We start from the raw sequence: 24,745 nt of genomic DNA, 5'->3' as shown, positions 1-24,745 counted from the left end.
ATAGTCTTTCTGCTTGCTTATGGAGCAGTCCAGAGGATCCTGACTCAGAAGATGCTTTCTCCAAGCATCTATACCTTGAACTAGTGTCCTTCTATCTCATTGATCTTGCTTTTCAGGAGTGCCAGGTTATTACAGTGCACATTTTATTAGGAGTAGTCTAAAGGCCAGTTTTTGTCAAAACACAGCTGGCTGGTCGATCTTTTTTTCTAAGAAAATAGAGAGGGTTTGTAACTGGGCTTTTACAGATCCCAGATGCCAACTCTTCTATATAAGACCACAATATTGACGCTATCTGTGTCTAGTGCTGATAAACGTTATTGCATTCCTTTCCAATATGTAATGTTATTAAAAATAGATTCATCACAAGAGCTTCTTATCAAAGTCCCTTGTTTCCCTAGAAACAGTGACCAGCATTAACCTTTCTAAAAGTAGCCCCTGCGAGAGACAAATGTCTTTGGTTGTCACTGTTACAAATTTAATCTAGGGGAAATGTGCTGCAAATCCTGGTTCATATTAAGACAAAGCAAATAAACTCCAGAAAGGCAGGAATAACGTGTGCAATACCAATTCACATCAAGCTAGCAAGGAAAATAAATTGATCATGTTTGAACCAGTGCTGGCTGTGCCCCTTTCTAAGTGACACAAGCGTTGAAATTGCATTGGCATCTGCTATGGAAACAGTTGTTTGCAGCCCCAAAAAAGAAAAGGGAGGCGTGGGAGCGAGATTGTAGTGTTCGTGCAGGACTGATGAAAGCTGAATATTTGCAGAACAGAAAAAGATGTAAGTGATAACAGAGTATTTGTAAAAAGATGCCTTCTAAGCAAAGTAGGTGGTAATGGGAATATTGTGTTTAGAAGCAAAGCTACTGGCAATGTGAGAAGGGAGCAGGAGGGAGAGAGTATCCGTGCGTTATACCCTCATGGCATGAAATAATCATATTCTCAGTCTTCACAGCAGATTAACAGCATCCATAAATCTGGGTGATGCATGCAGTTTACCTTGTTTCAAATTATGTGATCAGGAGCATCTGCTTGAGCTTTACACAATCACTCACTGTTCACCTAAGCAGCTGCGATCACTAGCTCTGTTTTCTTTTCCGCCAGATATAAAGCAAAAAGGTGATGAGTTAGATCCGATGCCAGCGTACTTCCATGCTGCAGGGCACCGAGCACCTCTAAAGCAGCAGGCTGGGAGAGGCGGGAAGCGATTCTGGTTTAAGGAAACGAGGGAGAAGAGCAGGGCAGCCAGCAGAGCGCTGGAGAGTGACACGTGCCACTCGTTTTCAGCTCAAGCGCAGGTTCCTTTCACAGATGTATCCAGACCAGGACCGAAAGCTTCACCCCTAGCTTTAGCAAAGGGCCCTCTCCTCAACTTAAGCCTGTCTGGAGGTGGGCACGTCTCTAGCAAAGCAGTAGTGATTCTCTGTCTCCTGGTTGCATTCCCCAAATGCTAAAAATACCAGGTCACTAAAGCACTTGGATCCTCAGAGCTGCCACATCAATCTCCCGTCTTTGAGTCTATCACTTCCATAAATCCCTCCGTTTCTTAAAAACCTACTTTGTCTGTGCAACCTGTCACTGTCCAGTCATCAGGACAACAGCTTTAAAAATAGCAGACTCGGTATGCAAACGTTTTTCTTCTTGCCTGGTCACAAACCAAACCACTTGCTCCTGCGGGTATCTAAGAATTCGATGAAGCTGTGGATAAGCTCCCTCCCTCCTCCCCCTTGTTTCCTTGGAACTGAGTTTTCTAAAGCCCTAGTATATTGTCTTCCTTTTTGGCCAACAGGCATTATCCACAACATTTATTATCCTTTGTGCTTTTATATTCAGTTTATGCTAGAACCAAAGGAAACCTATATATCTACCCACGCTGGTAAAAACAAATCTGTCTGGATGTGTCAGTTGTTTTGCTATTTATGGGCTGAAGTGAAATGAGACCTGAGTTACTTATGGCACTTGTTTTACAGGAAAAATTAGTTTACCATAAGAAGGCCAGACATTGCCTAAACTCCGTCTCATAAATGAGTTTCCTGAAGCAAAGCACTCACTAAAATGGATGCCTACTTCATGATCTGTGATTCACTCTCCAGGTAGAATCAATATATTCTTAAATTTCTTCACTGTCTTGCTTTGCTCATAAATTAGGGAATACCTGTGTATCCAAACCCTGAGCCTGTAGGCTTGGATTTTATCCTCTGGGGCCCAAGAAAGGAATTTAAGGTGCTTGACTGTGATGTGAGAACTCGCATCCTAGCTTTGTTGCTTGAAGGCACAGAACCAAATTCCCTCTCAAATCACTTGTACCTTGTGCAAGAAGCTTTGATTTTTATTTTCTAGGGGAGTTACATCTGAATAGTCTTAATTTCCACCCCACCCCCCAAGCCCATGGTAATTAAGTCCTGAGGCACTTGGGAAAGCAATACTTGCCCCTGTCAAAACACAGAGGCAGGAAAAGCTTCTTCCATGAAGTCATGGAGCAAGAATGGTGTGGCGAGGGGCGGCCGGCGAGAAGCGCGCCGCTCCCCACTGACATTCCTGCCCCCCTCCCCTTCGCCAGGGCGCAGCCACACGTGTCCCCTCCTCGGGCATTGTCTCCTCACCCGGGATCCGGCGGACAAATATAGGCATGGAGGAGAACTGCTGATGCCTTTAAACAGTTATCACCAGTGACCTTGAGATAGAGGCATATAAAGCCTGGACCAGGCAGAGTCGTGATACTTTCTGTGTGCTCTGCAGGGTGAGTACCAACCTCTCTCACTTCTAAATGCGGGTAGCCAGCTGTGCTCTAACTCTGTACCGTGGTTTTGATGTGACTAAGGTTTTCATGTGGCTTAAGGCTTTAGTAGTAATATCACTAAACATATAGTACTGTGTTAGTCATCCTAGGATGCTGTTTGAATGCTAGGATGGCAAATACATGTTTCTTCTCTAACGTCAGCACATTCATTTAGCCAGCTATAATAACCGCTTAGGAAAGTGTCAGGTCCCTTGTAATTATGCATCTAGGTGGACTGATTAGCCAGTCCCTGCAAGTCATATTTTCTGTCTTCTCTATCATCTGTGACAGGTGATGGCTTATGCAGTTTGCAATTTTAAGCAGCTTGTTGGTCCAAGGAGTTCTTTAATCCAACCTGAGTTACAACCCTTGGAGAATTACTGGGTTCCCTTTCAAAGACAGGCAACGCCTGCTGTCGTTGCTATTGCGGACGAGCCATTAACACTACAGTAGCTCTTCCAACAGCCCCAGCAAAGAAAGACGAGGTCTCTCCAAGTCTGAACGCACCACCAAATTGTTGGTGGTCCTGGGCATGCCACGCCACTTTGTGGAACAATATTGGCTTTCTAGAGGGTGTAGGTGTTTTCAAGGATCTTCCGAAGTTCATATACAAGGGCTGGCTCTTTTTGTTGTTAGCTAGAACAGACTGAAAGGAAAGTGAATGTCTTTAGCTCTGCCTTGTCTTTCCCGACTATACTGCCTTTTAAAAATAATCCTATGACCATAAACCAAACAATATTTCCAGTTTCTCATATCTGGCAATGGATTTGCCTCACTTGAGTTCTCTGTGCCTGCAAGGTGTGCGCTGCCTTGGCTCTGACCTCTGTCGTAACTCCAAGCACATGAGACTGCTGAAGAAAAAGGGATTCTCTCCCAGCTGCCGTAGTGCTCCTTTACACCATAACATGTCTGCCATAATGGTTGGCCCTGAATATATATGGAAAAACATAAAATGAGATAAGAAGGTGATAGCTGAGTGACTGTTCCTAAGGGGTCTGCAAATAGAGCTACATTGCACAGAAGTGGTTTAGAGTACTTTGGTGTATATTAGGACTTGTGAGAATCTGTCCTGAGTCCTAGAGATTAACCCTGGAGTGGCTCCTCTGGCATTTGCGTGTTTAATGTGAAAGGACACTTACATGCTCTAACGCTGTTCTGTTTAAATATATGAAGTGATGTAATTTCATTGCTCCACTGGAGCTAAAACACACTCCCCACGGGAGAGAGACTTTGCCATGCTAGTTTTGAGTTGTGCCTCCAGTTGCGAATTTTGGTCAGCTCAGATAAATTTAAAATAATTGGCGATGGAGTTGTGCTTACGTAGGCCCTTAATCTTTAAAAAGGAAAAAAAGTTAAGGCTAGTTCTGAGGAAGAAAGTTTTTGCTCTACAGCAACAAGACAGAAGGTCTCAAGCTTGTACTGCAGCAGCGGGAGAGGGCTGAATGTAAAATGTTTGGCAGCTCTGCCGTCTTAGGGCTTTGCATTCCCCAGGAGGAATGTGTTGAAAAAAATCTGCCTTAGTTGATGAAGAGTTTTTATCCCTACCAGGATTTTGTTAGAGAGAAATTGAATTAAATTTTGAAAGACTACAGTGTCTGTCTTGATAGGGCTGTTGAAAATTTGTCCAGCTGCTCTGGATATTGCACAGTAAATAAAATAAGGGAAGAGGTAATATCTGAGGGTCACTCGTACAGCTTTGAATAGTAATCAAAGGGTGTTTTGACTTTAAAGAAAAAAAATTCTGAAATTCTTAAATTGTGTGCGCGCGTGTGTGTGTACACCTTTTAGCACTGGAACTTCTTTTAGACATTCTCTGGACAGCACCCTGAGTATTTTACCTACATGTGTGTGTGTGCATGTAAGTGTTTATTTACCTACATGCGTGTGTGTGCATGTAAGTGTTTATATGTGTGTATGTATAAAAAATTCTATAAATAAAAACTTATCTGTACGATTGCTTTAGAGAGTACATAACAAATTAATTGCCTGGCAGTACAAGCCCAGCAAATCGGTTTCGCTTACACCCATGTCCCTTGTCCTCTCTTTCACGATAAAAGGCTCCTAAACACCATGGCCTTGTCATTTGAGAAAACAGGTGTAGGTATTAAGCTGGACTAATAAGCTCAGATCAGTCTAAAAACTATGAAGCCCTCGCACCAATACTGCAGATGCACTTGCCCTCTGCCATGCCTTGCTGCAGGGGGATACCCAAGCTGGTGAATTCGGAGGTACCAGCAACTTGGGAAGCTGCACCAGCACAGGCCCTCCCAGAGCCGTGTTAGTCCTAGTTTTTCTAACATGCTAATTCGTGCGATCAGAGGAGTGTGCTGCAGGTAGCAGAGTTGTTTCCAGCTCCAGCGCTGGCTTTCTCCAGCACGAGCGTGGGCATATGTCCCTGGAGCCACACCAAGGGTGTAACGCACACACCCTTGCAGCACTTCTCAGTTTGCAGCAGTGAAGTCTTGCTCCGTGATTCCCAGAAAACGCCTACCTGAGACGATGCTTGAAGTGGCTGAGTGGCACGGCCCTAGGGAGATGTGCTGGAGAGTGTGCGCCTGCTCCGGGAGAATTTGGAAGGGGCCAGAACAGGCCTCCACTAAGTGGTTTTTAAAATCCCAGCTTCAAGTGGTCCGTTTTATCTCCTGCTCTTAAGCACCATTCGTGCCACAAAGAAGAGATTAAATTCTCCTGTGGAGGTGACTGTGACCCATGTCAAGGTTTTGAACCACACAGGATCTGGCTGGCTTTAAACAAGCTGAGCCAGGGAAGGGTTTAACTAAGGGTGCAGTATAGCCCCAAATCTGTGTTAGGTATTTGTGTTTCAAATTATTCATCACTTTGATCAGCCACCTGCCACATTGTGCTGAGTGTTTTGTATTGCCTCAGATCGTCCAGGAAATAGAGGGTTTTTTTCCCCCCTTTCTTTGGTAGACCAGGTCCCTTTCTTTTTCCTCTTTGAGCTGTGCCACCTTGAACCCTTGCCAAGATGATGGACATGACGGAATTCGGGGAGGCTGCTCCCTTCCTCCGAAAGAGCGAGAAGGAGCTGATGATGGCACAGACGGTCGCCTTCGATGGTGAGTTGCGGTACCCTGTATGCTGCCAGTGGCCGGCTCAGAGGGATGAGGGTTACATCCAAGTGTAGCCGTGGGAATGCAGGGCAAAGCAGGATGCAAAGCCTCTGTTGTCCTGTCGCTGCTGTGCCGCTGCTGCTGTTTGAGGTAGCTGGTTCAACCAAGTTCTGGTTTCTTTATTCTGCAAAGCTATTAAACCCCCCCAGGTAGTACTAAGTAGAAATAATCTACCAATTTATGGTAAGAAAGTAACTACCAGAGTTAGAAGCAAGGCATATTTGTACTGCTCTGCTAAAGGGGGGATCACTTCTTTGTCCGTTTGAAAGAAAAACGCCACACGTGGATGTTCCTGTAATGAGAGAGATCCTGCGGCCTGACTAGATGTCTCATTTTGTTGTACCTGTACATCTGTTTGATTTGCAGGCTGTATGACAATCTGATGTTAGCTTTTAGTTTCCCATAATTTATTTTTCATGAAATGGATTTGTACGAGCCCTGAGGTGTAGTAGTAAGTATAAATACACCAATAACCACAGCATTTTGTTATTCAGAACAGTTGCTGTAACTAAAGACCTAAAGTCTAGTGCAGCTACTCCAAACTCTAAAAAGCCACATACATAACTCAATGTGAGTTATTAATATTGCTGTTCTTCAAGACAAACCTCAGAAGAATGTGCAGGAATAAGGTTAAATCTGCTAGCTGGCAGGCAAATAATGTGGGCTGAATTCCTCGCTCAGATCACAATTTTCTGTGTGACTTTTTAGCAAACGCCTTAATTTGGGCTTGGATCTCAGTTCCTCCATCTGCGCACTGGTGATAATGATTATGGATTTCCCATGATGGCTGAGGCTTAGCCAGCATTTGTGAAATATTTTGACACCTTGTGCTGGAAGGATCTAGAGGAAGCCAAGTGGTAGTTTCAAAGGGGAGGCAACATTTGGGAGCTCTACGCCTTCTGCTTTGGCAGGCAGCTCCCCAGCACTGCCGGTCTGCTGCGGTCCCAGAGGTTTTGTGTCGCTTGTGCAGAAAAAGTAACCCAGCAATTTTGCTTAGTTAGGCGTGGTGTTACTTTTTGACGCAAGGCTGTGAACCCTCAGTCTCCTTAATTTCACAGGGAAGAAGAAATGTTGGGTTCCCGATGAAAAGAAGGCTTACGTTGAAGCTGAAATTACAGAAACCAGCGGTGGCAAAGTGACCGTGGAGACGACAGAGGGAAAGGTACAAAACTGGTTTTGTCTGATCCATGACTAACAAGGCCAGAGCAGCAAGCTCCAGAAATTACCTGTCCCGGTTTAAGTTCAGTTGCCTGTTCCATGAAATGGGCTGCGAATGGGAAGCCCCAGTAACTGGTGCCATGTCAGAACGACACATGAAAAACCACCAAGGGCAAAACAGCATTGTGGTGGTGGGTCAGTGAGCATCAGCCTCCGCACAGCAGCGGGCAGTCTGTGAGCAGAGGTATGCAATCAGCCAGTTCTGGTTTGGACCCCAGAGGTAAAAGCCCAGGCTGTAGCTAAATGCTGTGGCTCCTTTCACAGCCATACCACTGCGCTCCTTACTTTGATCATCTCAGCCTTCCCCCAGTCTTCTGATAGCTGTGAAAACAAACAGTGTTACGTACATAGGCTGGGTTTGAGCTGAAGGACTTCCCTCTGCAGGGGAAAAAAAAGATGTTCTCCTATAAGGTGTGTGAAGCAACAGAAAATCCTAGTGCTTTCCAGTGTTGCTGTACTTATTTGTCTTTGTAGACCATGACTATAAAAGAAGATGACGTGCAGCCCATGAACCCTCCCAAATTTGACATGATCGAGGACATGGCTATGCTGACCCATCTGAACGAGGCATCTGTGTTGTACAATCTGAGAAAGCGCTACAGCAACTGGATGATCTATGTAAGGGTCATTACAAGGGTATATTTAGAAATCTGCATTTCAAGTGCAGATTTCATGTTTGAACATGTGTTCTTCATATTCAGTGTACAACTTTAAGTCACAAAACTGAGGGTCTTGCTCATCTTTTCAGGAAAGAAATTGCTAGGAGCTGGCTTGTGTCTGAATACAGACAGACAAAACTGAATGAATAAGATGGTGTCTAGTTCTTTGGTTTTGTTTGCTTGCCTAGGAGAGGGTTGTCATGGGACACATTTTCAGCAATCAAGGCATTGGGGAGACCTAGTTTATTTTTCCTCTCCTAATATTAATCCATGTCAATGCCAGCCATGGAGATTTCCTTGTTAAGAAACAATGCCTCGAGCTTAGAGCACACACATAACTTATTTTAAGTATGAGCCTTTCTATCTTTAGTTCAGTCATTTTATTCCCTTCATTTTCAGTGCTGACATCTGTCTTGTTTCACTCTGGCCTTTTCCCTTGCTCTGTATCTTCCCCATGACATCGTTAACATAATTTCTGTCAGCACCAGAACAAGCTTCAGTAGCATCTAATTTTATGAGGCCAAACTTTTGCTCTCAGTTTGCTGCATTCAGTTGTGTCTGAAATCAGTCAAGGGGAATCTATAGATTTTCTAGCCAGTCCCTGTTCTGGTTTTTGGTGTTCATCAGAGGAGCAAATCCAACTTTTTCCCATTTAAATTCTGATTGTTAAACATTTTCTGCATTTCTCTAATAACCCCTGTATAGACATGTATGGCCTAAAGCATAGCTTCAGTTGCAGATCAGTATAGGTAGAAAATTAAATTTGTCATTTTATCTTAATCCATTTACTGGTGGGGGTTTTCTTTTCCTTGTAGAAAATAGGACTGAGGACTCATGCCAAGGCCATTCTGGAGCAGGTCCTAATGCTATTTTTAGGGGAAGACACCTGGATTTCACCTGAAACTTTTAGAATGTAATTGGGCTCATTAATCTATGTGCACATAGTTCTTGTGCCCATATAACGACTGGGTTTCTTTGAAGAGTTTTGCTTCAACCTGATCTAAGTACCTGAAAAGTTACCAGCTAACACCAATTCCCTGGGGTTACAAGTGAAAATTCATTCTTCCTCAGAACAACTGGGCCCCAGCTAACTGATGTAGATAGCCCAAAGAGTGACTATAAAGATAGATTTTTACCAACTGTGTTTCTCCAAAAGCTGAAAAAAAGCTCCACAGCTTTGGGGAATAACACTGTGAAGTTGTTTTCTCTCTGAACACCCACCAGAAATTGCCCCAAGGTACTCACATCAAATTAATAACGGGAGACTGTTTCTCCTCCTAAGAATGGAGTTCGAACAGGAAAGCTGTAACTTTTCTTTCCTTCGTAACAACTGTTTTCAAGAGGAAACAACACTTGTGGGGTAGCAAGGTAGGAAATCAGACATAAGTCTATTTGCTGCTCCTTTGTTTTGCTGAAGGGGCTGTTTCTGTTTCTGGTTGTCGTCTTGAAAATACTTTTCCCCCTTTCGAAAACTGCTTAATATCTGTAGTTTTTATATTGATTGCCAATAGGAAGTCACTTAGCAGCCCAGTAGCTTTAGAAATTCAGATCAAAGGCAGAAATTCAAGTCAGAATTCAAATTCAAATCAGAAGCTGGCAACATCAGGTTCTGCTTGGTTAACTAAGACTTTTTTTCTTATTCCTCGAGCATTTTTTTTTCACTCTTGTTTTGTGTTCCTCTCTAGACCTATTCTGGTTTATTCTGTGTGACTATAAATCCCTACAAGTGGTTGCCTGTCTACAAGTCGGAGGTCGTTGCTGCATACAAAGGCAAGAGGCGCTCGGAGGCTCCTCCCCACATCTTCTCCATTGCTGACAACGCTTACCACGACATGCTGCGTAGTAAGTGGCACTGTTTGCTTTCAAGTTCGGTTTCACTTTATTTAGCTGACGTGATTGGTACCAAATGGAAGTTTGTGAGAGCTTTTGCATTGTGCAACAAATGTGCAAATACTCTACAAGCAACAGGGCCTTGGCAGTCTGTGTCAATTTTTTAGAGAGAGAAAGGTAGATAGATATATATATATGTATATATTATTTTTTTTTTTTAAACTCCCCTAGCTGTCCCTGTGGTACTTCTGGTAACAGTAAGCTCTGTATATGGATTATCTGTAAGCTGCACAAATTTAGCTGTCTGAACTGGGTGAATCCACCAGTTTGTAACAGAAATGGGGCCATGCCCCAAAGGTCTGTAAGTATTTTCCCGACCTCAAAAATAAATTTACTGTCAGTTTATGCTCAGTATTCTAACGCTTAAGATGTACGCATTCAAAGGTTAGCGAAGGCCAGCTACCTAGGGTGCCGTGCGCATGTCGCTTGCACGAACCTGCCGTGGGTCAGCGTTGTGCTGACTGCTGTGGGTCTGGGCGCCAACCCTGCTGCAACAAACTCCAGATTTTCCTGTGAAATTTTCTCACCCTGACCCTCAAGTTACTGGAAAAGAAGAGTTTATCAGCAGAGGGCAGCAGTGATGTGCTCACACCAGGTCCCGTGAGGCAGCAGGGTAAATCCCAGAGAGCCTTGGTGGGAACACATCCTGCTGTCACCTGGTTTTGATAAAATGGAAAGTGCCCCAGCTGCAAGGGGACAGAAGGTGTTGGGCAGAGGGGATGCGTGTGTGGCTGCAAAGAGATGCTCTTTTATCAGATAAGGGTGGAATATGGCCAGGCTGCTCAATATATAGCCTGTCATGATGACTGGATTTAAAAAAGAAAAGAGGAATTTAGGCTCAATGGCTTGGGAAGCTGCTATGATTTAGCATTTGCTGAACTTGGTTGATAATATATTAAGGTTGCAAAGTGTTCTAATACCTGCTTATTTCTGGTCAGGCCATTAACAGCAGGGACACTATAAAACTTCATTCCAGCAGCATGGCCAGCTGAAGAAGAGTTCGTGTGCGTAGTAAGGAATGGCCTGTGAACAAACAGCAAAATTACTTGGGTTGGTCTAGTATTGCAGGAGCAGAAGGGTCAGATGTGAGCAAAGATGTAAGGAGTAAGAAAAGGAATAATGTCAGGAGTAAGAAAAGAAACATTTTGATGACAGGAAATTACTTCTTTATTATAGTTTCCCAGACACAGGGGGAACATGCATGACTGACAAGTCTTTAATACCAACTTGAACAAAACATGAGAGGAGGATTCAGGGCAGGGCTAGAACTTGCACTGCTGGAGGTCAGACTGGGTGATACTAGTTTTTATCTTTCCATCTCTGCTTCATGTGATTCTCTCCTGTCCTTGCAGGACTGATTCTGCAATAGTTGGTACTCATTTGCAATTATAACAAGCAATTTGTACAGCCTATTAAGTTTGTCTCTTTTTTTTTTTTTTTTTTCTTTTTCCCCCATCCACAGATCGGGAGAATCAGTCTATGCTGATCACGTAAGTGCTTCTTTTTCGACTGATTTAAGACTCTGTTGCTGCAAAAAACTTAGAAGAAAAAAAATCCTACTGAAACACAAGTTGACCCATGAAAGCTCAGCTAAATTGCCTGGAACTTGATCCAAGCCAAGTAACTGGCAATTTGGCCATCTGATGGCTGCCTTGAGCCCCATGGGAAAGGAGTAGCTAAGGGTTTGATGGAGGCTGGCCCATTTCTGATCCCCATCTGGTGTTCATTCCAAGTAGGCATGAAAACAACTCAGCAGGCAGTTAAAGAAGATTCTTCCAGGGTTAGCCTTGCTTGGCTGCCCTCTTTGGACACAGAAGACTCCTTCTTTTCAATGTGGTTGCTCTTGCTGCAAATTATATTTAAGAATGTTGTGTAGACACATCTAAAGGGAGGGAGGTGACTGAGGCAGAAAAGAAGAGGCACATCATTTACTGGCAAGCATGAAAGATGGAGAGTTGGGTGTCTCTCTACACATGTGCTCCAGGATAATGCTGGCAAATTACTGCAGCTTTTCTGTACAATTTCTAACTCATTAGGTGTATATAGGTATACCTCAGATCCTCAATCTGGATGTTTGTAATAAAACTTCATGCCCTTAAAGGAAGCTCAGTGTAGTGTGGGTTTGTACTAGATTTCTGAGCCCAGTCACATGAAGAATTAGTTGCTGCTATCGTAGGCATTCAACTCTTCATTCAGTCAATTTGATGGGATTTCCACTGAAACGGCCAAACAACAGGCTGTAGAAATCAGAGTCAGTGATTCTGAGAACAGCCTGTGTGCGGGGAGGAGCTGGCAGGACAGGAGGGTGAAAGGATGCGTTACAGCTGTTTGAGCAAAGCCTATGTTATCTTCCTCCTTCCTTTAGCGGAGAATCCGGTGCTGGCAAGACTGTCAACACGAAACGCGTCATCCAGTACTTTGCCACAGTGGCAGCCCTGGGTGAACCTGGTAAAAAGAGCGTAAGTCTGCTGGTGGCTGTTTCATTTCAGACTCTCAAGGTTTTTCTGTTGTGTACAACTAACCTCACACATCTGCATCCCGAACACTAGACCATGTGCTAGACCTCAACAGGCATGGTTAAGAAAAGAAACTGTTGGGTAAAGATACTGATGCTTCTACACAACATTACTGAGAGCATGCTGTTCTGCAGGTAGAAAGGCAATGCTCACCTGAACTTGCCACGCTCCGGACAGAGCAGAAAAACCACTCCTGGTTCTGAACAGCTGCTTGCTGCTGCTTTTTTCTAGGAGTTTTAGTTTTCGTGTGTTAAATACGTTTCTGATTGTGTTAAAGCTGGTCAAAAGATGGGAGACTGTGAAGATTAAGAAATTTGGGGTTTTTTTTTCCACATGGAAAATAGTCTTCAAAAGGACTAGGATTATAATTTCTCATCAAAATGTCTGTTTTGTTGAAAGCTTTTTTGTCCACAAAAAAGGAATGTTTTGACAACAGATTTTTTCCAATCAGCTTTTCTGTATTTCTCTTTGGATAAGTGCTGTTCTGCTTATAAATGCTCTCTAAGGTTACAGTGAATACTGTATTCATGCTGCTTTTTATCTTGTGTTGCTATGAGCTTATTCACTATGAGCTTCATTGCACTTGAAGGCTCAATGCTCTTTCGTGGTGAATTAACTGATTCCTATGAACTGTATTTATAAGGCCAAAATCTCAGCCAGGCTTGGATTCTGTACACATAACTCACGTCACCAAAATCTAATATAGATTCATCTGAGGCCTGCAAGGCTCTCTTAACAAATGATTGAGTGGTCCAGAGCCAGCTTTCTGTGTGCAATGAGGTTAGTGCTCATAATGGTGTCTGAAACCTGGTGTGCTCATGGAACAATTGTGAAAATAGCAGATATTGCAGCTGGAAGATATTCCATGTAATTTATCAGCTCGGGTCACATTTTATTTTCATTATCATCACCCCTTTTTTTCAAATAATCCAAGAGTTCAAGTGCAGCACAACCTAATTGTCTAAAACTTGTCTGTTTGCATTTACATCTTTTTATTCTTATCACCTAGCACCAGTATCTTTTCTCTGTCCAGTTAGTTAGCCTTTTGGTTCATTGTACAGCATCTCCAGAGCAAAACCATGTAGATATTTGGAGCAGAGGTTAAAAAAACCAAGCTAGGTAGGAACAGCACTTGGCTATTTTGTGATGTATGGTGAACGCAAAGTAACAGTCGCACGTGGTTTTTGAAGGAAGGCTTCAAAAAGCCCTGCTGATGTGTTGGTGACCACTAGACATCTAACCTTGCTAATCTTTATCTTTTGTGATGTCCCTCATGTTAGTACTCACATTCTCTCTTCTTTTTTTTTCTCCATTGTGTTCCTTTTTTGACAGCAACCAGCTACCAAAACTGGGGTAAGTCATCAGCTTTGCTATTTTCTCTTTTCCGTGTGAAAATGGTACTGGGCTCTGTCAGTTCATGTCATGAACTTCAGCATTTTACTTTGCGTGGTTCCCCCAGTGAAGGATCCCTGGAGCCCAGGCAGTTAAAGTAGTTTGCTTCAGCAAACTGAAGTTTGTGCAAGTGACAGTTAACGCTTTACTCATCTCCAAAAATCCCAAATATTGCAAGCTCTGAATGCTTTCAAATCTAATGTATTTTAGTGCTTGTCACTGTCTTCAATAGACCCTCTCCTACACACATTCACTTAGACGTCCCCACATGCTTCACAGTACATGGGAAGATATGGTGATTTCTTTCGTATGCAGATGGCATAAAATATCAACTCTACAAAGCCAAAACAGTAGAGAGCAGCAGGATGTTTGAGGCCTTTTAAGCACTCATAATTGACTGATAATCTTGCTGTTATGCCATTCACATTGTGCCACCCCTAGGGTAGAGCTCAATCACTTTGCTACGGAGGCTTCTCTCTATAAGTGAATGCATGGCTGAGTTATAGTTGACAGCTGAGTTTGTGGCCTGTAGGTTTCTCAACAGTATTTCAACATTGATTTCTAGGGAACCTTGGAGGATCAAATCATTCAAGCAAACCCAGCCCTAGAAGCTTTTGGAAATGCCAAAACCCTAAGAAACGACAACTCCTCACGTTTTGTAAGTCTGTAACATAACGTAATGATGTCCTCTTCAACAATGGCCAGTTAATAACATCTCTGTAATAATCCCCTTCATAAGCTGCTTCTCATTGCGTCCACTAAAATGGTTGGATTTCCACACAGTGGAAGAATAACAAAGTAGGATCTAACCAGGAAAAACTACTGGAATATTAAAGATAAAAAGAAACAAAGAAAGATCCACACTGAATAACTGTTTAAACTGTACATGATCAGGAGACAAGCAAAGCCTAGCTTTATGAGGCCCTTTGAACAGCAATGGCAGATCTTCCCCAGCACTACCTCTGCTGCATAGCCTTATTCTCCTACCATGTTTTCCACTAGCCTAAGTCATTCCCTCTCCCTATGATAGCTCTACTTTGTCACTAAGTGTCAGAAATACACCACAGTCCCTGCTCCCTCCCCCTCGGCGGACCCACACATGCAGCAGTACTCCTACCTTTGATCCATACCATCTACCTTTTTGGCTGAGTAAGCTGCTCCTGCTTGTCCCTCAGTGCTGACATGACCTTGGGCCTCTCCTCATTTCCATTAGGCTTGCAGGAGAGCAATCCCCTCGGGAGCTCTGCCTCTGCCACATCTGGTTGACATTGGCTCAGAGGTCCAAATGGAATGGCATGAGGCTGACTGCCCGAGTTTGTAGTCCATGCTTCCCTAACAAATCCAATTAAAAATAAAATTCAAAGGGGTGGAGAGGGTCAGAGGTTGTAAGCATCTGTGGAAAGCTACGCAACTGTATAACGAGTTTGTCAGCTGGAACAGAAATTAATTAATTAAAAAAGTTGATGTGTTTGAATATGATAAATTAAATGAAAACTACTCAATTTTTATGCATTTTTGGGGATGAATATGCAAATTTAATGGGCAAAGCAGTGTAAAATCACAGCATCCTTCTGACAGAAGTAGTTGCATATAAGTCAGGACTGCAAAGGAAGAGGAGTCAAAAAAGGAGCCTGTGTGTCTTATGCCCAGGCTTATTGCTCTGAGTCCTGCATTGCAGTAAACCTGCCTCATGAAACTGGAAGCTACGTGCATTCCCGTATCTTAGCCTGGCAGATATGTACACTGTTATCCTTTCCCCACAAGCTGATTACATAGCTGTACATACAGATCTAGGCTTGGAAAAGTGTAGTATAATTGTTTGATATTTCTTATTGAAAATCTGCCTGTGCAAAGCCAAGGAGTTAGCATAAACTGATTCTATGGGCCAAATGATTGCCTTCAAGCAGCATCCTTTGTTTCCCTCTGTGTATACTATATGCACTAATTAGAATATTCTTCTGTGTGAATTAGGGTAAATTTATCCGAATCCATTTTGGAACCACAGGCAAGCTGTCATCTGCTGATATTGAGATTTGTAAGCAGCAAACTCTCTCCTTTTAAAAAATACAATTGCTCATCTGAAAGCTTGGAGAGCCTTTCTCACTGAATTTTCCTTTGTGCGACTAGATTTATTGGAGAAATCCCGAGTGATTTTCCAGCAACCAGGCGAAAGAGACTATCACATCTTCTACCAAATCCTGTCAGGAAAGAAACCAGAGTTACTGGGTAAGCATTACATGGATCCACAGCTTTGAAGAACCAACCTTCAGCTGAATAGACAGTGGCTGAGGAGGGGGCAGGGGGCAAACCCATGTGCAGAAGGCCCTTATGCTTCCATTTGGTGAAACTGAACTTCCACTGTCAAATACACTCTTTTAAAGATGCTGTTCCAATGGCAGCAACAGAGACCATTTTTCTGTGATATACTGGTGCAGGTACCCTATAAAGTGAAGTGATATTATAGATTAGTCTAAAGGAAATGAGACTCAGACAGGACTTTTAAAACGTAGCATTATAAAGGCAAAAAATGTCACACTGAATTTGTGTGACAGGTCCAAGGTCTCGAAACATCTGGAAAATGCTACGCCTCCAAAAGCATTTGTGCTGATAAAACTTTAATTATCCAGATTTTCACATACGAGGAGATTTACTTATAGGTCCATGAAGAAAAGCTAGTTTCCTCTTTCTGCCCCAAATGCCAAAACTGGCATCCTAGCATGTTATGTAGCAAAAGAGAATATGCAAAGCTGCGTGCTGCTGATTATGTGGCGATTACCCCTTTCAAGCTTCCCCTGGCTGAAAGTGGTCCCACAGACCTGCTGGAGAAGAGCAGAGAGCAGATGAGGTCTCTCTGCTCCCATTTCCTAATGCTTTGAATAAAACCTTCACTAGTTATTTAAGTGATGTGGTTTGCTGACTTAAATTTGTGCTCTGAAGGAACACATTTTATAAAATAAATTGAAGTCACTTTATTGCTCCACTAAACTCCTACTAAGCCATTCCAATCATAATCTGTTTTGAAGTCTTACTATCCTGACAGTGTGTGGTCAAGTCCCTAACCCTCTTAGCTTTCACGTGGCCTAATTAATGATGATTACGGGAAAGATTTCAAGGAAGCATTGCACTGAGATTACTGTGTGAATCCCTGTGCTGGGAAAAAATGCTCTTTCTCATAAACTGCCTGTCTGTATACCCTACAACAGCACACACCTTTCTGGCCAGCAGCAGCATGTCTGCAGGCTCCTGAAGAGGCTGAAACCAATGGGGACTTCTGTTTTGTAGACAAGAAATGTATGTGTTTGCATATAAACACATACATATCTAAATATAGAGAAGTCTAAATGTAGATAAATGAATACATAACATAGTGACTACATAGCAAAGAAAGACAGACTTATAGAGAATGTGATTTTATATACACATATATTGATAGACATATATATATTTACATACATACATATTTAGACATGTAGGTATGTGTGTATGTATATAAAAGATTGAAGTCTAGACCAAACCTGGGTCTGCTGAATGTGGGTGAAACCTTCTGTTGATTTAGGGAAGCAGGACTCTCCCTGTAGTTTTGGAGCCAGCTAGCTTTCTAGAAAACAACTCAACATTTTTGGGTTTTGGTGTGAAGGAAAAGGAATGAGGAGAGAAAGAGAGCGCCATATGCAGACTTTTTTTCATCAAGAGCCAAGCGTCTTCAACACAGAGTCCTGGAAGTCGCTATTTTGTGAGTCTGTTGTAAAAGATGGGAACCATGCCCGTTGTCCCTGTCTTGGATCATACTAAAATCTTTTTCTCCTCTGTACTTAGACAAGATTTTTACCCCTACAGGCACACAAGGCAGAAAGTAGGGCTACATGGGAAATGATGAACTCAGTATACTGCAAAACATGCTTAATAGATGTGTATCCAGTACACCCATATGCTTTTTATTCATGCTTTCTCTAAATCTCGGTCTTCAGACTGGAATAGTAGGGTGAGAGAGTCGGTTGCTGCCCTGCAGTTGCAAAAAACCCCAGAAAACAACTTTATACACAGTTGTGCAGAGACAAATGTATGTTAGAGTTGATCTTTTGATCTCCATTTTTTGGGATATCAGGGATCAGGGATATCCTGAATGGATGGCAGTTTTAACCTTGGCAGTTTTTTACAGATATGCTACTGGTATCTACCAACCCATACGACTACCACTTTTGCTCACAAGGAGTAGTTACAGTGGACAACTTGGATGATGGAGAAGAATTGATGGCAACGGATGTAAGCCTGTATTGATTTGACTTTGTGCTTCATAGATTAGGTGCATGTGGGGAGGAAAAGTGCTGGCAGGAGCCTAACTTCTGTCCCTGAAATTACCGGACTAAAGTGAAAGCAGAAGAGGGGTCTTAATCACATTCATACTACGAAGCATGAGGCCTGATAAACTATTATACTTTTGAATCTGGCCTTGCTCCGTGTAATGCCCATTGGCATAATGTTCTTATTTTGATATATAAAATGCTAGATAAAGGGAGCTGTCCTCCTGCTCCCCAGCCACAGCTGGGTCTTCAGGGTGTTCCAGTGGCTGCTTTGTGAGATAACAACCCTTAACAGATTAGTAATATCTGTCATGCAAAAGTAAATTGCGGGGCTGCAAAATGCCATTACTTTCAAATAGGGAAGTGACAAAATATCTGTATTTCGTTTTCACAGCAAGCTATGGACATCTTGGGATTTGTGCCCGATGAGAAGTCTGGTGCCTACAAGCTCACAGGTGCCATCATGCACTTTGGGAACATGAAATTCAAACAAAGACCCAGAGAAGAGCAGGCAGAGGCTGATGGCACTGAAAGTAAGAATAACATCTAAAATTCCTCCTTACCTTCAAAAGTCTGGCATGTATCATGCACTGTGTTGAGGAAGAAGCAGCCTGTTTGCTTTGATCTTGCACAACGTAGCTCCTGCTCAGCCAAGAGCGCTGTGCTTTATTTGTAGCGGTGGCTTGTTCAGTGGAGGGTAACCTTACTTAGTAGAAGGTGAATAGACACAGTCAGAGTAACCCAATGAAATTCCATTTTTGTGACTATTGGAACAAAATGGTTGTAAAAAGTTGTTGCCTTAGCTTTCTCTTCCATGTCTTCGGCTCTTGCTTCTTTACTTCCTCTTGCACCTGAAACTGTCTATAACCAGTGTGGAGATATGTTCTTTTCCCTATACCTGAAGAGTTTCTCAAGTGTGATTCTTGCAGCAACTGGGGTCTAAGGCAGCCAGATGACCTTCTCTACCACAAGGGAGAGTACAGGCACACCTAACACAAATCATTAAAAGAGCAAGGTCTTTATCTAGTTTCTCTTTGGAAGTGGATGTACTTAATATTTTTTTCTTGGCTAGGCATGTTTCCATGTAGAAGTTCAAAGCCAGCTGAAACCTTGTTTCTCTTGATCAGGTGCTGACAAAGCTGCCTACCTAATGGGAATCAACTCCTCTGATTTGGTTAAGGGGTTGTTGCACCCTAGAGTGAAAGTTGGCAACGAGTATGTGACCAAAGGTCAAAGTGTTGAACAGGTAAGGAGAAGCTTTCAGGGTATTGGGATACCTGTCCCACAAGCCTTGAGGATTCATCCATAACATCTCAGAGAGACAGACAGCTGCTAGAAATATTAACATGTACCTCTAGTAGCTGTTCTCATTTTATATCCCCAAACTTGGGGGAATAGACAGTGAAAGTGCGGGAAACTGGTAAAGAGACTGACAAAGGAACAGTGGCCGGCACTGCCTGTGACAGGATTGCTTTTCTGATGTCTTAGTAGCAGCCACTCAAGGAAACCAGGTGCAGTAAAACCACGTGGGGATTGATATCTAATTGTGGATGAGAATAGTTACCTAGAAGAGTTGAGCCATGGATTATTTATTCACTCATCACTCATTCATTATTCATGTAATTTTAAGCTTTGTGTGACCTCAATCAGCTAAAGTCGATATCCACTTAAAGGTATCTCTTAATTTAGGAAACAAAAGTCCTTGGGTTAGCACTGCTGCAGCTGTAGCAGTATTGTAGAAGATGCTGCAGCATTTTGGTTACAATGAAAGTTTTTGTTTGAAGACAGGCTGTGGTACAGGCCCAGAAATGAGAAAACTGCTAGAGCGAGGTCTATCCTATCGGTGCAGTTGCACATAGGCTAAAGAAGAGACTTTTGACAGACTTTTCCCATTGCCTGCTTATGCCATAGCATCCTTCAAAACTTAGAAGCAAATGGCAATGAGCAACTTCAGCACAGACCTCTCCTATTCTGGCAGTAGCTCTGGACATCATGGCTGGCATCCGGCCTGTGAGCCTTCTGGTACCTAACTTCCACGGCAATGTGAGGGATTAAAATATTTGCAACTTGCTGTCCAGCTGTTTCCCCAAGAGGTGCTTTACTAGCACTTTATGTATGTGTTAGTATACATACATATACATAATAACAACTTGAAGAAAAGTCAGCATAGATAATGGGAGAAGCTGTGTATTGTATTAAGTATGCCTTGGTGTTTATAAGAACCATTGTGAAATTTCATTTAAGCCATAAGTAAGGATTGAAATAGGCTATTGCACTGAAATCCTTGTGTTCCACAGTGAATTCTATTCCACACAGTGGTATTTTGAAACATGTATTTTAGGTTTTGTATGCTGTTGGAGCCTTATCTAAGGCAGTGTATGATCGAATGTTCAAATGGCTGGTGGTCCGTATCAACAAGACCTTGGATACTAAGCTGCCAAGACAGTTCTTCATTGGAGTCCTGGATATTGCCGGGTTTGAAATCTTTGATGTGAGTATTAATGTATGAGGACTTGGTGGAAGGTCATAAAAGATAGCAAGCAATAGCTCTTGGGTGGGTATTTCTTTTTTTAAGTGAACAGAAGGCAAAGTGCTGAGAAAGCCATACAGCAAATAGTGTATATGATTTTACAAAATTTTTCACAGAATCACAGAATCGTATAGGTTGGAAAAGACCTTTAAGATCATCGAGTCCAACTGTAAACCTAACACTACCAAGACCACCACTATACCATGTCCCCAAGCACCTCATCCAAACGTCTTTTAAATACTTCCAGGGATGGCGACTCAACCACTTCCCTGGGCAGCCCGTTCCAATGCTTGATAACCCTTTCAGTGAAGTAAAATTTCCTAATATCCAGTCTAAACCTCCCCTGGTGCAACTTGAGGCCATTTCCTCTCATCCTATCACTTGTTACCTGGGAGAAGAGACCGACCCCCACCTCTCTACAACCTCCTTTCAGGTGGTTGTAGAGAGCGAGAAGGTCTCCCTGAGCCTCCTTTTCTCCAGGCTAAACAACCTCAGCCGCTCCTCATAAGACTTCTGCTCTAGACCCTTCACCAGCTTTGTTGCCCTTCTCTGGACACGCTCCAGCACCTCAATGTCTCTCTTGTAGTGGGGGGCCCAAAACTGAACACAGGATTCCAGGTGCAGCCTCACCAGTGCCGAGCGCAGGGGGCACAATCACTTCCCTACTCCTGCGGGCCACACTATTTTTGATACAAGCCAGGATGCCATTGGCTTTCTTGGCCACCTGGGCACACTGTCAGCTCATATTCAGGCGGCTGTCAACCAGCACCCCCGGGGCCTTTCCCGCCAGGCAGCTTTCCAGCCACTCTTCCCCAAGCCTGTAGCGTTGCATGGGGTTGCTGTGACCCAAGTGCAGGACCCGGCACTTGGCCTTGTTGAACCTCATACAGCTGGCCTGGGCCCATCGATCCAGCCTGTCCAGATCCCTCTGCAGGGCCTTCCTACCCTCAGGCAGATGGACACTCCCGCCCGACTTGGTGTCATCTGCAAACTTACTGAGGGTGCACTCGATCCCTTCATCCAGATCACTGATAAAGATATTAAACAGGACTGGCCCCAACACAGAGCCCTGGGGAACACTGCTTGTGACCAGCTGCCAGCTGGAGTAAACTCCATTCACCACCACTCTTTGGGCCTGGCCATCCAGCCAGTTCTTTGCCCAGCGAAGAGCACACCTGTAAATAGATAAATAAATAGATGTAGAAAACACTCAGCATTTAGCACAGCTGGACATGCTGATAGTTCCTGGGGAGGAAGAGGGTGGCAACCTTTAGGAAAGATGACATCTCACATGCTTTGGGCTGTGTTTTAGGACATGTATTGTTCCCACTCTTTCTCTTTGAGAGAAAGCATCTTTTATAGGGTATGATATTTCTTCCTCTTTGTATCTCAATACAAGAGATATATCTTCATCTCGATGTAAGAAAGAAATTTTTTACAGTGAGAACAATCATTCGCTGGAACAACCTCCCCAGAACTTGGTAGAGCCCCCATCACTGGAGGTTTTCAAGATGCAGTTGGACAGGGTGCTAAACAATCTCATCTAGGCTCCCTCTCCCACTAAAGGTTGGACCAGATGATCTTTCGAGATCCCTTCCAGCCTGGGCTGTTCTGTGATTCTATCATTGATGTAAACAAGTGTATTTGAGAAAAGCACATCACAAGTTCTGTTTCTCAGAATCCATTCCTGAAGATAAGTGCTTAATGCTGTTGCTGCTACATGCTGCTCTCCGTACGCAGCAGAGCAAAGAGCGCATTGGCTCTGCTTTACAGGACTGGTGTGGCATGCTGCTGAAGGAAAGGCACATGCATTTTGAGAGACCTGAACAAATCTGGGCATCCTCACACTCTGGAGGACACCACATGATGCAGTCAGCAGCCTGCTACTGAAGTCCCCCCTCCTTTGCCTTCAGTGTTATGCTCAGCAGTTTCTCAACCAGTTACTCTTTAGAAGGTTTTAGATGTAAACAGTTTCCTTCTTGCTGTTCCACCAAGCCCTCACCATAGTTAACTGTGGTGCAAATGCTTCTTCTTTTACCTCCTGCAGTTTAACAGCTTTGAGCAACTCTGCATCAATTACACTAATGAGAAACTGCAACAGTTTTTCAATCATCACATGTTTGTCCTGGAGCAAGAAGAGTATAAGAAGGAAGGCATTGAATGGGTATTCATTGATTTTGGCATGGACCTGCAGGCCTGCATTGATCTAATTGAGAAGGTATGTACAGGAGTGCTAAGGTGTATTTACTGAATTGGTTTTATTTATGATGCTCCCTTGGAGATGTCCTCAAGTCCCAGTGAAGAGAGCAGGATAAACAGCAGGACAAGTTTCTTGCCTTTCTACATGCAATACAGAATCAAAGGAAAATAAATATTTGCGGCATTTGTGGCTACTTGGCTTGACCTCCGTAAATTTGCCTTACAGAGCCAACAGTAGCCACAAGCTGTAACCGTTAATTTGTATGGCCGTATAATCTTCCTTGGTTTTTACTTTTGTCTTTCTTTGTCCCTGCTGTTCTTCCATTTACTTTGTTCCACATATGCTTAACATCAAACTTACTTGTCAGCTTTTCAGGGCAAATGCTATGTTTCAGTCACATGCCCTGTAGCTCTCCCCGTGAGGCTCCTGTTTCTTACATTACATGTTCCCTCTCACCACTTCCCCAGCATGGGATGTGCCTTTCCTTTTCTTTTCTTTGTGAGTATAATGTGGTCCTGGTGAGGCAGCTGCCCCTTGCTGTATCTCTCTTTCTGCCATCTCTTATGGCATGGCATCTAACCCTGCTGATCTGTGAGGAAAAATGAAATTTTGGGTCTTGCATTAGCAGGACATTTGGAACAGCTGGAGTAGAAAGGCTGATTATTAAGTGCTCTTCTACTTGATCACTTTCTTCTCCAGGGGTAGGATATCTGCACATGATCCTTGTCCCTCAACCAACCTGTCCAGTGCTAGGAAGTTAGTTCATCTTTTCCTGAGACACGAATAATAAAATGCTAGTTGGTCCAACTGCCTTGAAAGGTAAATCAAACCCTTTCTGGAAGTCATCATAAAGTCTCCTAAGGCAGAATTTACATACTGAATAGTCAAAGGTGTGGTTACTATTTTAACAGAATAGTCAAAGTCTTCCTCCTCAGTATGAGAAGAAATTTTGCAGGCTTAAAATTCCATCAGATCAAACTTAAAGGCTGCACAGCTACTGAAAGCAGGCAGCCTAAGCATTTTCCAACAAAGATGTTCTTAAATCCACAGCCACTGGGAATCCTGTCTATCCTTGAAGAGGAATGTATGTTCCCGAAAGCTACAGATATGACATTCAAAGCCAAACTCTACGACAATCATCTTGGCAAGTCACCTAACTTACAGAAGCCCAGGCCTGATAAGAAAAGGAAATATGAAGCTCACTTTGAACTTCTTCATTATGCCGGTGCAGTAAGTTCCTCTGCTGGCAGGTAGACTTTGTGTTAGAGGTCTTCCAGGTGTGGTTTGGCCCATAGCACACAACAATGGAGGGTGAGAAGGATGAAGAGGGGAAGAAAGGAACAGTGAGGAGTAAAAGCAGACACCTACTCTCTCTGCATGAGTATTGCAACACAGTAAGATGCTACCAGATTCCAAGACATCTGGTCCTTGGATACACAAATAAAGTGAAACAAACTGAGGAAGGTGGATAGTGCTTTTGCTGAAAATATGCCTTGCTTTGCCTTTATCACTTTTCCTATAATCAGATTCAGACTAGTGATTAAACAGCAGCAGCATCTAACTTTCCTTCTTGGTTCCCTGTACAAATGAACTGAGTAATTTCTGCCTAACTTCAGGGATGTTTAAAAAAAAAAAAAAAAAAGAGAGATTTGACATCACTTTTTACTCACGTTAGGACCAGTGTGTCAAAGTAGCCAAGGCAAATGTGGTTAATTCTGCTGTGAAGGTTTAGCTAACCTTCATGGTGGGGTGAATGGGAATACAAGCCAGTACCTGTGATACCTGAGCCAAAACTTGACCAGTTTCAAAGCTCTGTTTTCAGACCAGATGGGCAGAAAGAATTTGAGAGGGACACAGGAAATTTTTTATCAAACTAGAGCTGATATGAAGCCCCAGCACAGCAGAGCTGGAACCTACCTGATGCGGTTAATTTCAAATTATAATTGAACATTAAGCTAATTTTGTATTTATTAAGAGAAATAATGCCCATCTTGCTCTTTATCGGTAGTTGTTAATGTATTCAGCAAAGAAAATTAGAATTTCTATTCCCTTGTGGTACTAATAATGGAACATATTTTCTCACTAAACAGAGCTGTGGCCAAGTCCAGGAGTTAGATTTTTAATCATTA

General features: G+C 43.0%; 1 protein-coding gene across 3 annotated transcripts in view; it reads left to right on the top strand.

The window, feature by feature from the left end:
- The first annotated feature begins 2,532 nt into the window (after nucleotides 1-2,532).
- The window catches only part of MYH15 (myosin heavy chain 15), a 51,042-nt gene continuing 28,829 nt past the window's right edge, over nucleotides 2,533-24,745 (top strand). The window contains exons 1-17 of one of the 3 annotated variants that reach the window (XM_075514978.1): nucleotides 2,533-2,740; nucleotides 5,711-5,856; nucleotides 6,969-7,072; nucleotides 7,603-7,746; nucleotides 9,473-9,629; nucleotides 11,140-11,167; nucleotides 12,043-12,136; nucleotides 13,526-13,546; nucleotides 14,151-14,243; nucleotides 15,557-15,620; nucleotides 15,713-15,811; nucleotides 17,745-17,848; nucleotides 18,281-18,419; nucleotides 19,014-19,132; nucleotides 20,228-20,377; nucleotides 22,464-22,634; nucleotides 23,667-23,846. In XM_075514978.1, coding sequence (XP_075371093.1) covers nucleotides 5,766-5,856; nucleotides 6,969-7,072; nucleotides 7,603-7,746; nucleotides 9,473-9,629; nucleotides 11,140-11,167; nucleotides 12,043-12,136; nucleotides 13,526-13,546; nucleotides 14,151-14,243; nucleotides 15,557-15,620; nucleotides 15,713-15,811; nucleotides 17,745-17,848; nucleotides 18,281-18,419; nucleotides 19,014-19,132; nucleotides 20,228-20,377; nucleotides 22,464-22,634; nucleotides 23,667-23,846 — 1,758 coding nt within the window. In that variant the 5' untranslated portion in view covers nucleotides 2,533-2,740; nucleotides 5,711-5,765. The remainder of the gene's footprint in view (nucleotides 2,741-5,710; nucleotides 5,857-6,968; nucleotides 7,073-7,602; nucleotides 7,747-9,472; nucleotides 9,630-11,139; nucleotides 11,168-12,042; nucleotides 12,137-13,525; nucleotides 13,547-14,150; nucleotides 14,244-15,556; nucleotides 15,621-15,712; nucleotides 15,812-17,744; nucleotides 17,849-18,280; nucleotides 18,420-19,013; nucleotides 19,133-20,227; nucleotides 20,378-22,463; nucleotides 22,635-23,666; nucleotides 23,847-24,745) is intronic. The other 2 variants (XM_075514970.1, XM_075514961.1) reach the window with 2 other exon arrangements.

The sequence above is a fragment of the Mycteria americana genome, chromosome 1 (genome assembly GCF_035582795.1).
Source record: "Mycteria americana isolate JAX WOST 10 ecotype Jacksonville Zoo and Gardens chromosome 1, USCA_MyAme_1.0, whole genome shotgun sequence".
Lineage (NCBI taxonomy): Eukaryota > Metazoa > Chordata > Aves > Ciconiiformes > Ciconiidae > Mycteria > Mycteria americana.
The sequence above is the reverse complement of the archived record's forward strand: the minus strand, read 5'-3'. Positions and strand labels throughout refer to the sequence as shown.